At 38.7% G+C, this 13512-nt stretch overlaps 2 protein-coding genes across 2 annotated transcripts; one reads left to right on the plus strand and one right to left on the minus strand.

Annotated features, from left to right (window-relative positions):
• Nucleotides 1-630: 630 nt before the first annotated feature.
• On the minus strand, nt 631-4460 carry LOC145464945 (tubulin beta-4 chain). Its single transcript, XM_081448758.1, has 6 exons — nt 4328-4460; nt 4140-4248; nt 3903-4013; nt 3326-3783; nt 1070-1564; nt 631-978 (listed from the first exon to the last, which is right to left on the minus strand). Exons 1-6 carry the CDS (start codon nt 4382-4384, stop codon nt 871-873), a joined length of 1338 nt encoding a protein of 445 aa, XP_081304884.1. The 5' UTR covers nt 4385-4460; the 3' UTR covers nt 631-870.
• Nucleotides 4461-5327: 867 nt separating this feature from the next.
• LOC145465616 (nudC domain-containing protein 1-like) lies at nt 5328-11250 on the plus strand. The gene is made up of 6 exons (XM_081449395.1): nt 5328-5808; nt 7003-7501; nt 8487-8772; nt 9003-9156; nt 9793-9918; nt 10476-11250. The coding sequence occupies exons 1-6, from the start codon at nt 5542-5544 to the stop codon at nt 10884-10886; spliced, it is 1743 nt and encodes a 580-aa protein (XP_081305521.1). The 5' UTR covers nt 5328-5541; the 3' UTR covers nt 10887-11250.
• Nucleotides 11251-13512: the final 2262 nt, after the last annotated feature.

The raw sequence follows: 13512 nt of genomic DNA on the forward strand, positions 1-13512 counted from the left end.
GCATTTGCATACTACTAACTCACGAACTGTTTCAAACCTCAAGGCTCATCTCGTTCATTAATATTTAACTTAACTCCTCAGCCTAACCCACAGAAAATGTCGAAGTAAACCCAAATATGAATACTTCCTCCTCTTTTATAAATATGGCCGTTCTGAACTCTATCGGTATCAAATCTTCTCACATACCATTTCCCTTTACAACAAGAAATTTGATTGGCTGTTTATAGAAGATCCAATCTGATTGGTGTGACATACATACATCTCTCACTCACCCATTGACCCGTCCATAACATACCCAACGCGCCGACTAAGAGGTATTTTTTTTACAAAGAAATAACTCAATAAACTGGTATAAATCTGAAAAAAGGTGGGCCGACACTTTTCAAATTTACTAAAATGCCATCCATTTTAATAATCTCCAGTTTTGTCCATCCACGTCTCCTCTTGGTTTTCCTGTATTTTCTTTGAGATCTTCTGTAGTTTTGAGCCGTTTTTGTGATATTTTAGAGAATTCTATGAGCATTTGATCAGTGCTGAAATTGCCTAAAACTACGTGACCTAGCCCCTTTAAGTACCGAAGCGAACTGTATATAGGTTCAGAGGTGATTGCAAACATATCAAACATGATACTGCAGGAATCTTCCGTCTTTTATTTGCAATAGACTTGATACAGTTACATGCGAGGACGCCGGGCTTTCCATTCACTACCGAGTCTACACAGGTCAGTTTTCTTCAGAGAAAGTCTGGTTATTCATGACACTATATTTTGTTTCTTCTAAAAATTAACAGGGTTTTTTGCCAGTTTAATAACTACTAAAGATCAAACAGTTCTCCTGCGAATTGTTTATTCTCGGTTGGTCACGTCCTGGTTTAGGCTTCTTCAGCCTCCTCCTCTTCTTCAAACTCGCCTTCCTCCTCAGCAGTCGCATCCTGGTATTGCTGATACTCAGACACAAGATCGTTCATGTTGGATTCAGCCTGTAAAAAAAATTGAAGATCATTAGCTGAAGAGAACACTAACATTTTCATCGCAATCTGTGTTCAAGATCACCCAGAAAAAGATATTTACCTCAGTAAATTCCATCTCATCCATGCCCTCACCAGTGTACCAATGCAAGAAAGCCTTTCGCCTGAACATAGCAGTGAACTGCTCACTGATGCGCTTGAAGAGTTCCTGGATGGCAGTGCTGTTGCCAATGAAAGTGGAGGACATCTTCAGACCACGAGGAGGGATGTCACAGACAGCTGTCTTGACATTGTTGGGGATCCATTCCACAAAGTAAGAACTGTTCTTGTTCTGAACATTGAGCATCTGTTCATCGACCTCCTTCATGGACATGCGGCCACGGAACATGGTTGCCACGGTCAGGTAACGTCCATGCCTTGGATCACAGGCAGCCATCATGTTCTTGGCATCAAACATCTGCTGAGTGAGTTCTGGTACTGTCAGGGCGCGGTACTGCTGGGATCCTCTGCTGGTGAGTGGAGCAAAGCCAGGCATGAAGAAGTGGAGACGAGGGAAAGGAACCATGTTCACTGCCAGTTTCCTGAGATCAGCATTCAGCTGAAAAAATAAGGAGAGTAAAATTATTAACACATTTGATCAATTTTCTTTCATAATCAGATCATATCTTTGTTCTAGCAGTTGTTACTGAAAACCTCAGCCTGAAACCTTTTAATAAAACCTAGTACAGTGCAGAACTCACTTCTCTTATAACAAAATTGATGCATTCAAGATATGCTTCCCCCAAAAGGATTACAAATGCTCAAAAAACAATAGAGATAAAGACAAAACAGAAGCAAAGCATCAGCTTAATGAATAGTTTATAATTTTTGTTGCTGAACAAAGTTTCGTACATATTCCAATTCTTGGTTCATTTGGGTTTTGCCTTAAAAATACAGGGGCTGTTAAATTGAAAAGAAAATTACAAGAAATGAACGGATTAATCGCGAATTAGTTTTAGCGGATCATGTCTGGGCTTCATTTTGTTGTTTACTGACGAACTTTTTCTAAACAACGAGCGATAATTAATCAGTTGGGATCTACTCAAGCAGCTGTTATGTCCCGTTGGTTTTAGATTACAGATTGACAATGTACACTGAATTGGGATGAAAACAACCATCACTTTTAGCTACTCAATGTAGGGATGGTTTCAGTTAATGTTCAGAAAAGGTTTTTTTTTGTGTACACATGTTTACACAGACCGCAGTTGAGGAAAGTTAAGCTGTGCTTAACAACGTTTTAGTTTACAGTAGAACGAAACGTTGCCATGAGGACGGACTTTTGTGCGCAGTGCCATTGATTTGTTCTCACGCGTTATTCTAACTGTTTATAGGGCAGATTTCATAGGAAAGTTTCAAAAAGCTAAGCGGCAATTATTTTCCTTTATTCTGCCAAACCGATTCTCACTGGCGAAGAATTTGTCACTTGCGTCAATTCAACTCAACTTTTGAACCCAACAATTTGATACGCCTCGTAATTCGCTTTCGACATTTTTTTTTTTCTAAAAGATGGATCTCGAATTTCTTTTCTGCTTCTAGATCTTGCCTGCGTCTTCGTTCATACCCTTCAGTTGCTACCTTTCGCCATTGCAATCAATAATTAAAAATAATCTGCTATATTCTCGATGACGCGTTATTGAATAGGCTCTTTCCTTCCCTATTCAACGCCCCGCTAAATTATTCTATAACATCGTTGCTAACGTCGGCTTAAAGTCGCAGAAATACTCTTTCCTGGGTTCTATAACAAGAAAACAAATTTTGAAAGTTATTCGAGAAGGCAGTGTCAAACCTTAATGAGCAGTTTCGGTTGAAACAGACATCAGCTGCCCGGCAGTGGGCGCTTTAATCGGCTTATTCTTCATCTGTTTGCGTTGTCAAAGCAAAAGAAATCAAAGTCGACGTCTTTGTTGAACTGCCTTTAATTGAGATTTTTGGTCTTACCCGTACCTTCAACTCTGATCTGTTTTATTCAAACGATACAGAGAAATTCGCGCGCTTCAGAGCCGAGGTTGTGCAATCAAACACCGCGTGATCCAGGATCGTTGTCGACCACGAGATACAATTAACGCTTCGCCGCTTCTTCTTCGAGGCTTTTTCTCGAATTCAAAGACGCTAAACAACAATATGCGCTAAAAGTAACTAGTTTTCGGTTTTTCTTGCTTCAGAACCTCTTGAGTAACAATTTTCTGATTCGCGCACGCGAATACGTTGCAATTCATGATTGACAACCGGTTGCGCGCAATTTTTTTAACCGTTCAAATACCACCATTGTCGCCATAATTTCGCTTTGTGGCCGCTTTATAACAAAATAAACCAACATTACCTGGCCGGGGAATCGAAGACAGGTTGTTACACCGCTCATTGTAGCAGAGACAAGGTGGTTCAAGTCTCCATAAGTTGGTGTGGTGAGCTTCAGAGTTCTGAAGCAGATATCGTACAGAGCTTCATTGTCGATGCAGTACGTTTCATCGGTGTTTTCAACCAACTGATGAACGGACAGCGTAGCGTTGTAAGGCTCCACAACGGTGTCTGATACTTTTGGTGATGGTACAACGCTGAATGTGTTCATGATTCTGTCGGGATATTCTTCTCTGATCTTCGAAATAAGGAGGGTTCCCATGCCCGAGCCGGTTCCACCGCCCAACGAGTGTGTAAGCTGAAAGCCTTGAAGGCAGTCGCAGCCTTCTGCTTCTTTTCGAACGACATCGAGTACAGAATCTACCAACTCGGCTCCCTCAGTGTAGTGGCCTTTTGCCCAGTTGTTTCCAGCTCCGCTTTGGCCTGAGATGAAACGTGGCGTTGTGTTAATTCGTTATGCAGATATTTGGGTGTTGCTAGTTTTCAAGAGAGTCTTTAACGATTTATATTTCAATGCTTTAGAATTCGAAGCTTCTACTCACCGAAGACAAAGTTGTCTGGCCTGAAAATCTGTCCAAACGGACCTGAACGTACGGAGTCCATCGTTCCCGGTTCCAAATCGACGAGGCAAGCTCTGGGAACATATTTTCCGCCTAAAAAATTTGCCGAGTTGACAAAACAATAGGTTAGCTCGGGCGAATGTTGAATCGAAACACGAAAGCAACTATAAGCTTAAACATGGTGTAGAAAAACGATCGAGCGCAAAACTTGACAAATACCTGTAGCCTCATTGTAGTATACGTTGATCCTTTCTAACTGAAGGTCGGAGTCTCCGTGATATGTGCCAGTTGGATCAATGCCGTGCTCGTCGGAGATAACCTCCCAGAACTGAAATATTAAAGCGAGGATTAGAAATCAGCGTATCCGAACGAAAATGCCAAATTTCTGTTTCTAATGGAGCTCATACCTTAGCGCCGATCTGGTTACCGCACTGGCCGGCCTGAAGATGAACGATTTCACGCATTTTTGAAAATTTTTAGCGACGCGTCGTGAGCTTCACTTTCCCTGTGCCTTTGAGTTTGCAATATGTCGCTCGTGGAGATTGTGGCGCGGTTTATATTCAAGGGCTAATTTATTCAATTGTTTCCCACAAAAGGACCACAATGGCAACATGACGTCATCGTTGGGGGGCATTATATGTTGTTGATTGTTTACTGGTAATCATGGCAAATCGTGACACCTGAAAGCCATTGTTCGTAAAGAAAGCCCCATGGAGGCTGAACCAATGAAAATTGACCTGAGGTTACATGTGATGTCTTTCAAAAACAAAATGCAAATTTGTGAGCGGCGTTTATTGACTACATTTTCGCAAAACAAACTCGATAAACCGCCCATCCGGAATATTTGTTATTTCGATGCGATCTTTAGTCACAACGAGGAAGAAGAGTGGTTACAATTTGATACTGACAGAGAGATTCGTGATATTCGCATCCGGTTTCGTTAATTTATTTTATCTCGAAAGATCTGTCAAATTATGCAAAAGGCACTAGCAACTAAGGGTGTGGCCCAGGGTATTAGTTCCAGTCTCCTGCTCATTCTAGTGGAACGAGCAGGCTGAAGGGAATAAAACGATTCGTTATTACCCCTCTTTTGGTTTTCCAAAAGAAATTTATAAAATAATAGATGTAAGTTTTGACCGGTCGACTTCCCACGCATCGATGAGCGTAAAAAAGCTTTGAAAACTGTGATATTGTGAAATGATTAAAATATCGCTCAGAGACCTCCTCGAAGTTTTTGGCAAATTTTGATATTATGCTCAGACAGATAAAATATCAATCTTGCCTCAGACAATTATATTTATTAATTGCGATTAAAGTACCCTTTCGTACACGTGTCAATATTTTCTGGAAGCCAATATATCAGAGAAACGTCAATTTCAGTTGTCTTCTCGTCTGTTGACAGACTTGACATGACTTAACGTCTTCATAGCTCAAGGCCAGGAGTCCTTTTTCTCTGGTTGCCGGGTTGCAACAAACTATCGACCCCTTTCCCTCTTGTCTCCTGAGGGAGCGGGTGTGGGATGGTAAGACTAGTTTTGACGTTTGAATGTTGAAAGCTCTGGTCCCCAGACCTTTTCAAGCGAGAGCACCGTATTAGCCCTGGTAACCAGTTTATTCAAAGATGGAGTCGCTTCGTCCGAATCGTGACCTTTTAGATCCAAAGTTTGAGGGCTACAAACTATCTTTGGAACCCCTAACACTATCTTCCACAAACTTAGTGTCTGCAGTGAATGATGTACCGCTCAGAGAGGAATTATTTTCCTTTCAACACATGCGAGCATTTGGGAATCTCAATCACCTCGTGTTAGATTCTTGGCTGGATGGCGTGAAACACCAAGTCATTTATTTTGTAAATGAAAATTATGAAGTACAGAGAGCCACAGTCAAAGTAAGTAGATTGTGAAGAGATCACTGTTAAAAACTGTTAACTGCAAATGCAGAGCGATTTCTTGTTCGTACACTATAATCTCTATGACAATGGGGGTGGTGGGGGAGGGGAGGGGGAGGCGGAGGGAATTTACTTTTAGTTGGAAATTTATCAAGGTTATAAATTCCAATTTTAATGCTTTTGAGTTAAGCTTATGTTTAAATCGATCTTGAGTCATGTCTGTGAAATTTTACCCAAGAATTATCTGTTTGGGTCTAACATGAAAATTATCCTGATTTTTTTTTTTTAACAAATGGGAGACACATAATTTACAATACTAACTTTACTTTCAAATATACCAAAATTACTTGCAATACTAACAATACTTACACTATCAGCATTACTTACAAGTACTGTGCTAACATTATGTACAATTACACCAACAGTACTCACAATATTAATAACTTACAGTACTAACTCTACTTAAGCATTACTTACAATACTAACATTACTTTAATATTACTAACATTACATTAAGTATCCTTGCCGCCAGCCTCATATCTCAGGTAACATAGTTATAAGATATATTTGGGCGGAGCATTTGGAGTATCAAACATACAGGTAAACGGTTGGATATCTGGGAAGAGTGTGTTGTCTAGGGATATACCCTACTGGATCATTTTGAAAATCTAGTCAGCTCAATGTGTATACCTTTTTGTTTATTTTGAGACTTGAGAACACAAATTTGATGTCAGTTTTATTACAGCCTTATTTTAAAGCCATTTTTCAACATCACAGTTTATAACAGGAAGCTGTTGTATAAAAAGCTTAAAATTAAGAGGGACAGCCTGGCTTTAATCCTGCAAACAGCCTTTTTTCTCTTGAGATTGTGGATACTTAAATATTGATATATCTGACCGGATTAAGTAGTGAGTCAAACTGTTGATGAACTGGCCAATAATAATAACAGAATGCGTGTTAGTTTCATATCCCATTCTCTTCCTCTGTTTTAAGTATAGTATCACCTTTTGATATGTATGTATCTAAAATCGTTTCAATGGTGGAACAGTTGAGTACAATCTTTTGGGACCATAAGACGTCTTTTGACCACCAATGAATTCAAAAATCTAATCCTCGTGGAATTGGGAAGCAGAGGAGCGTGGGAGCCTCAAATATTGATCAGCACTAAACTTTGTGTCTTTTTATAATTACCAGGACAAAGAGATTTCTTCTGTGGATAGGGTGTTCAAAATACCCTCAGTAGAGAAAACCAAAGATACTCTGAATGTAACATTGTTCTTTGCTTCGCAATCACTGGCTTGTCTGTCAGATGGGTGTGACAAACTTTTCCTGCTGCAAACAGAAGGCAGAACACAGGACATTTCTAAGAATGCTGCGTGGAACGTGGCCACAGTCTATCAGTTAAATCAGCCATCTTTAATCCTACATGCAGTCCAGTGCCAGGAAACTGGATCTGTCAGCTGTCTGCTGTTAAATATTACTGAAAATGATACTGCCACATCAGTGAAAGATGCTCATATTGTTCATTTAGAATTGATTGCTTTTTCACAAGTTACATCATTTGGGGCTGTTAGTTATAGTTGCGAGATGTTACAACAGTTCAGAGGTTACAGTGCTCCTGTATATGCCGCTATTGAACCTGGTTGTACAGCTATTTTAGTGGCAAGCGAAAGACCTTTTTCTCTGGTCAAAGGTAAAGTACTTTATACCTCATATATATATTGAGAAAAACAGACAATTGTACTCTGCATGCCCTTGGTTTTGTTTTGACTCTTTTTGGGTGATGCTTCTCATATATTTCTGAATTGTTCGTGGAGTTTGTGTCATCAAAAAATAGCTGTTTTACAAAATATCAATACACAGCCATACATTCTGGCATTTACACCTTGGTTCATTATTTTCCATAAATGCATTTCTTTTTATGGAGGCTTGGAGGTTAAAAACAAACCTGGTAAACCTTTTGTGAAAGTTTAACAGTAAAGATGATGAAGTCGATCTTTCAGCACTAATTTGTAATAATAATGATTTAAAATATTTAAAATTAAGAAACTTGGTTACTTGTCATTTTAAAGTAAATACATAATTTACAATTATCAAGGGCATATCATATCTTTATTTTCTTTTGCTATGTGGCTGTGTCTCACAAGGATTGGGAACTACTGAATTTGCGAATTTGATCGGCTGAAATCGATGTTGAAAGCGGTCTAGATTTTCCCATCTAGATCAGCATCTAGACCGATAAGGTTTTGCAGTGAAAAAGTTGGAAACTAAAATGAAAAAATGTTGACTATTTTCTTCTAACCATATTATTTGTAGAAGTGCTAAAAAGCCTGATGAGAAAAGAAAAGTAAAGAGGCCGAGTAGACTTTGGCAGAATTAAGTTCAGCTCATCGCCATTTGCAAGCAAAATGTCGGCTAGTGCAAACCAGTTACATTAAACAAATTAATTTGTTCTGTTTGTGCTGTATAATAAACATCTTATTAACGGAACTTAGTTGGTCTGTGTAGGTAAAAGAGCCAGCAAAAAAGGGCTGGTTCACGCAGCTATTTTTTTCCCACGTCACCCTTGATGGACTAAGAAAAAGCACGATTACTCGTAGTTTAAGCTACTATCAAAGTCAATAATGAAACTAGTTTTTATGTTACTTACCTCCTCTTGCTGTTACCTGCTATATCAGGTGATGATGATGAGAAGCCACCAGTTCTTAAATTCAGTGACACAGATGATGAGATGGCTAACAAAGGATCAAACAACTCATCGTCACCAGTATACAAATGGTTCCAGGATAGTGAAACTGTGACAGTCAGCTTTGAAATTCCAGAGGGCACAAACAGAGACAAAATAACCTGTAAGATACAAGCAGACTCCCTTGACCTTCAAGTTGGGAAAGAGGTCATGTTAAGTGGTCCTCTGTTTGCAAAAGTGAACTCAGAGGAAAGTACATGGACGCTTGATAAAAACAGGTAACAACCTTGGTTTCTTTCCAGATTCTTCACCACCATCTTGGAATTATGATCCAGTGTAACTTTTCCTACTCTTGCGCTAAATTGTTGTTTTTTTTTTTGGAGTAAATGGTAAATGACCAATCCAAACAGAACTTACCATCAGGCATTTTTGCTTACCATTTGCACAAACCATTAATGAACTGGTTCTTCTGTGTTAATGGTAAACAACTGTGTTTGTTTGTCTTTAGTTTGGAACTGGTTCTTGTGAAGCAGGTTCATGAGCATCACTGGAGCAGTGTCGTTAAAGGTGATGACAGGGGCATGTATGAATTGGTTGGAGAAGAAGCAGAGAGGGTGAAAGAGATTCACAACAGGCTGGAACATCTCACATCTGACAAAGTGGTGAGCAAGAAAGTTGTGTGTAATTTTCCTTCAGAAAAGTGACTAACGTTGTAGTATCAAGAGTATATAAGTTCCAGGGTTAGTCTTACACTTTCAGGTAAGATTTGTCATTATTGTTGCCTACAAAGGCAAAGGTTAAGTCTGAATACAAGCCAAGGTGCCCATCAGGCCGGAGCTTATCCCACTTTCTGTAGCATGAATCGATTAGGAATATTTCTACTCTCCCCTGGATGGAATGCTAGTCCATCGCAGGGTTACTACTTAGCATTAAATTCGTCGGTACCCACTTATACACCTGGGTGGAGAGAGGCACTGTGAGAGTAAAGTATCTTGCCCAAGAACACAGCACAGGGTCCCTGGTCAGGGCTCGAACCCAGACAACTTGACACAGAGTCAAGCACACTAACCAAGTGCATATTGGTGGGATGCAATTCAGTTGTTTTGAAATTTAAAGTTCACTGCTCAATGGCTACACTGTAGTTCAAGTAGACTGGGCACTCAGGGAACTACGAATTAGTTTGGGTTGATTTCCCCCGGCTCAAGATGTTCATCTTAGGAAGCCTCAATATGACTGGGATAGAAAACAAATTGTTTGCTCAGGGACCAGTAATTAACAGTTGTTCAATTATAATACAGGTAGAAGAGTCCCGAGGAAACAAGATGTCATTTAGTAATCAAGAATTTGAAGAATGTGATGCTTTTCCAGAGGATATTGAATACATCTTCAGACTGGATGTTAAAACTGGAGAAGTAACACATAAGGTAAGGCTTCTAATCTTAAAATAATCTCCCAATGCATCATACTGTAGTAACTTATTAAAGAAGTGCAGGGACTGATAAAACACATTACTGTAGTCTACCCTTGACTGGACTGCACAGTAAGTGTTCCCATATGAGGTTCCCATATTTGGGTTAAATAAATTAAACAAGTAGTTGCATTTGGGAAAACAAAGAACTATGGGTGCTTACTATTTGTCAGAATGAAGTGGTTGGGATGACCATTGAATAATGGTAAGGGTTTTTTCCAAAAATGAGCAAACCAACTGAGCGAGATGGTGCTTTCCATTTACAATTCGATTTACTGAAAGTATTTTAGCTGAAGAGAGACTAGTAGAAAGTTTTGGTAAGGAAATTTTAGCCATTCCATTTTGAATGGAAAGAGGAATACCTCTGGAGGTAGTCTATAATTTCCAAATGGATTTTCTGGAAAATTGCTGTTCATTTCCCTTTCAACCGAAGTTTCCAGATTTTTTGACTAATTGGTTAGCACCCTAGTATGACACCATTACTTGTAAGACTTGACCATATGTCATTTCCAGGTTTGTTTAGCAAGTCATCAGTGGATCTTCAATGCATCCCTAGACCACAGGCTTCCTCCTGCTTTCTGTATACGCCATGATGTTGATGCCCTCCTGTGGCAGCCTAAGGCACACGCTGACCGTGAGGCTAACTGGACTCACATCGGAACATTTAATGCACTCGGTTACGTCCAAGCAGCTAAAAGGGATCGCAAGTTCTCAACCTGTGCCCCAGACATGTCCTTTGCTACCTTATGCGACTGCACAAGACATGTTTATGTTTACCTACAACCTGAAGGAGGAGCTAAACATGCCAGTCAACAAGTTGTTACATTAACTTCTCCAGATAATGAAATCCTCGGGCTTCAAGCTTCTAATAGAAAAATATTTGTCTTGACCAAACAAGGCTTGCATGTTGTAACTGTAAAGTGAAGCTTTTTCAAATTTTAACCCTTCAACCCCTAGCAAAGATTAAATCCTAACTTCTCACTATCTTTTTATAACAAACCCCAGTAGGCAGATTACGAGAATCAAGGACATGACCACATCAGGATTTTAGGCCAAATTTTTCCTTAAGACGGCAGTTATAGAAAATCATTTATACTAACAGGATAATGTATGTATTTAGTTTTGGTTGCTTTTTAATGAAGGAGGTGTATTTGAAAGTGATTCTGTGGAACTTAATCATAGTGCTTATTACTTAACAAGCCTTACTTTTTTCAGGTCATTTCTAGTAATATTCAGAATGCAATGAGCGTGATAGTTAATATAAAAGTGTCTGGAAGCAAAGAAAGTGAAAAAAAAATCTCAAAAAAACTCTGCTTTTGTAACTAGCAACTTAAATCCCCCAAGGTATATTTGGCTGATTTTGTGATGCAGTATTTGGTATGTCTTTAGATTATGAACAACAACAACAACAACAAAAAAACTTGTAGAGTTGACCATACTTGTAATAATTTATACTTGGTACACATTGCAATTAAATTGCTACATGTATCAGCTGTGTTCTAATTGATCCCTTTTTGCTTTAAGACTAGAGCATTTTTCAATCGAGTGTTGTAAAAGTAAAACCAAAACCAAATAATTTACCTACCAGTTAGACTACTCAGCCAATCTTAAACCATAATAAAACCCAAACCAATTAACGTAATTGCCAGATTACTTCATCATTTATAATAATGATATTGAAAACTCCCTGGTATGTGTCTTTTCCTTATGGGAGCAAAAAAAGTAAAACTTGGTCAGCAACACAGTCACCTGTAAAAATGGCGATATACAGCGGTTCCAAGAAACTTTTGAGAGCTTCTTGTAAGGAATGGAAAACAAACCTCAAAGTCTACAGAGGAGTCTTAAATGTGACTGTAATTTCAGCTCAATTCCACCTTGCAATTATTGTGGCACAAGCTGATCTAGTTGATTAAAATCACTGTATGTGACTGAATGTAACTCTACCTGGTGAATTCTATCGGCTAGACAAAAGCTGCACAGAGAAGTGACTACGAGCACAATCACCAACACTGACTACTGTGAGCTAGATGCAGAACATGATTGTGTGATACGATGCTGACGGTGAATTTAGCCAAAATATTAAGGCTACCGGTACTTTCTTTTTTTGACATATGTGTATGAGTGCTCATATGTCATTGCACAAAGGTGAAAGGACAAAACGATGCATTCATCTCCCATTCTCCTGTTGTCTTCCCTCATAAGTCTTGATTTTGTCTGCTATGCGAGGTAATAATAATTTTGGCTCCTTGGTGTAAAAGACAGTGCAAGTCACAATAGAACACTGCCTCACAAACCTATTGTTTTTATTGTATTCCTCATTCTTTTGTCCTCTTGTTCTATTCTTTTATGTCAACTGTGTCTTCTACACCAAGTAAGAGCCTCTAATTCCCCATCTGCACCCCTTCTGTTCCAACACTGATGGGAAATTCAATATGCAAAAACCAAAATGAACATTATCAATGTTTGATTCATTGTATTTCTCAAATTTTTTCTCTCAATAAATAATATTATACCATAATATTGAGATGTTCCTATTTATAAACAGATAGGATACTTCAGTTACCATTTGTATGGAATAATGAAACTTGCCTTCTTCAGGTGCTAGTTCCTTTTTATGTGCAGAATAAAGAATTATGTACAAAGCAATGTACTGCTTTGCTTTAAAGTGCTCAGTGAAACTATTTTGGCTATTGTAAAGTTAATGAGAAAATGTGGCTCAGCTCCATTTTCTTTGGCTATGATGTAATGACAGTCAATAAATAAACAATAGCCTCCATTTGGTGCAAGAAAATGCTAGGATATTTGTCTGTGGACATTATCTGTTCTGAGAAGCAAACAGTTTTCTGAGAGCATAGCTTGAGGAAAACTTTGAGCTTTGAGGAACAGATACCGGTAATGTCCAAGGACAAATATCCAAGCATAATTTTGCGCCTAATGGAGGCTATTGTGTTTATTATCCTTCAAATATTTGTCACAACACAGGCAGTTTGGAAAATTGGGGAATATCACTCCGATATTCCCCAATCACCTGATGCACTTAGACCAATTGCATGCAAGTGAAAATATTTGATGGATTATAACTACCAAATGAATATGTTTCATGCGAAGCTGGGATTTACAGAGCTGCTGAAGTCAAGAAATGAATAAAACAAAAAAAAAATGACACATGGATAAAATCAAGATTCTCTAGGGCTTTTTTAGATGATTCAACATTATCTGTAACAATCTTAATGTAAGTCTATGTAGGTCTACTTAACAAAACTGCTTTATCACTGGTTAAAACCCATTAAAAACTATTTCTAACCTAAAAGAAGCCATCATTCCTGTCAATTTACAAATGATCAAATGCCAAATTACTTATAGCTAACCCTTATCTGGAAAACTGAACAAATTACTTTGCTTCATGTTTGCCATTTCATTAGCACATTAAAATTTGTCCTCTAGTGGTGATGTTAAAAGTCTTATTATATGGCCTGTGTTTGTAGCTGATATAGTGCATGCTCTGATTGGCTAATTCTAGGGCATTATTCTCCCATAATGCCCAAGGGCC

Source organism: Orbicella franksi, chromosome 13, assembly GCF_964199315.1.
Source record: "Orbicella franksi chromosome 13, jaOrbFran1.1, whole genome shotgun sequence".
NCBI classification, from domain to species: Eukaryota; Metazoa; Cnidaria; class Anthozoa; order Scleractinia; family Merulinidae; genus Orbicella; species Orbicella franksi.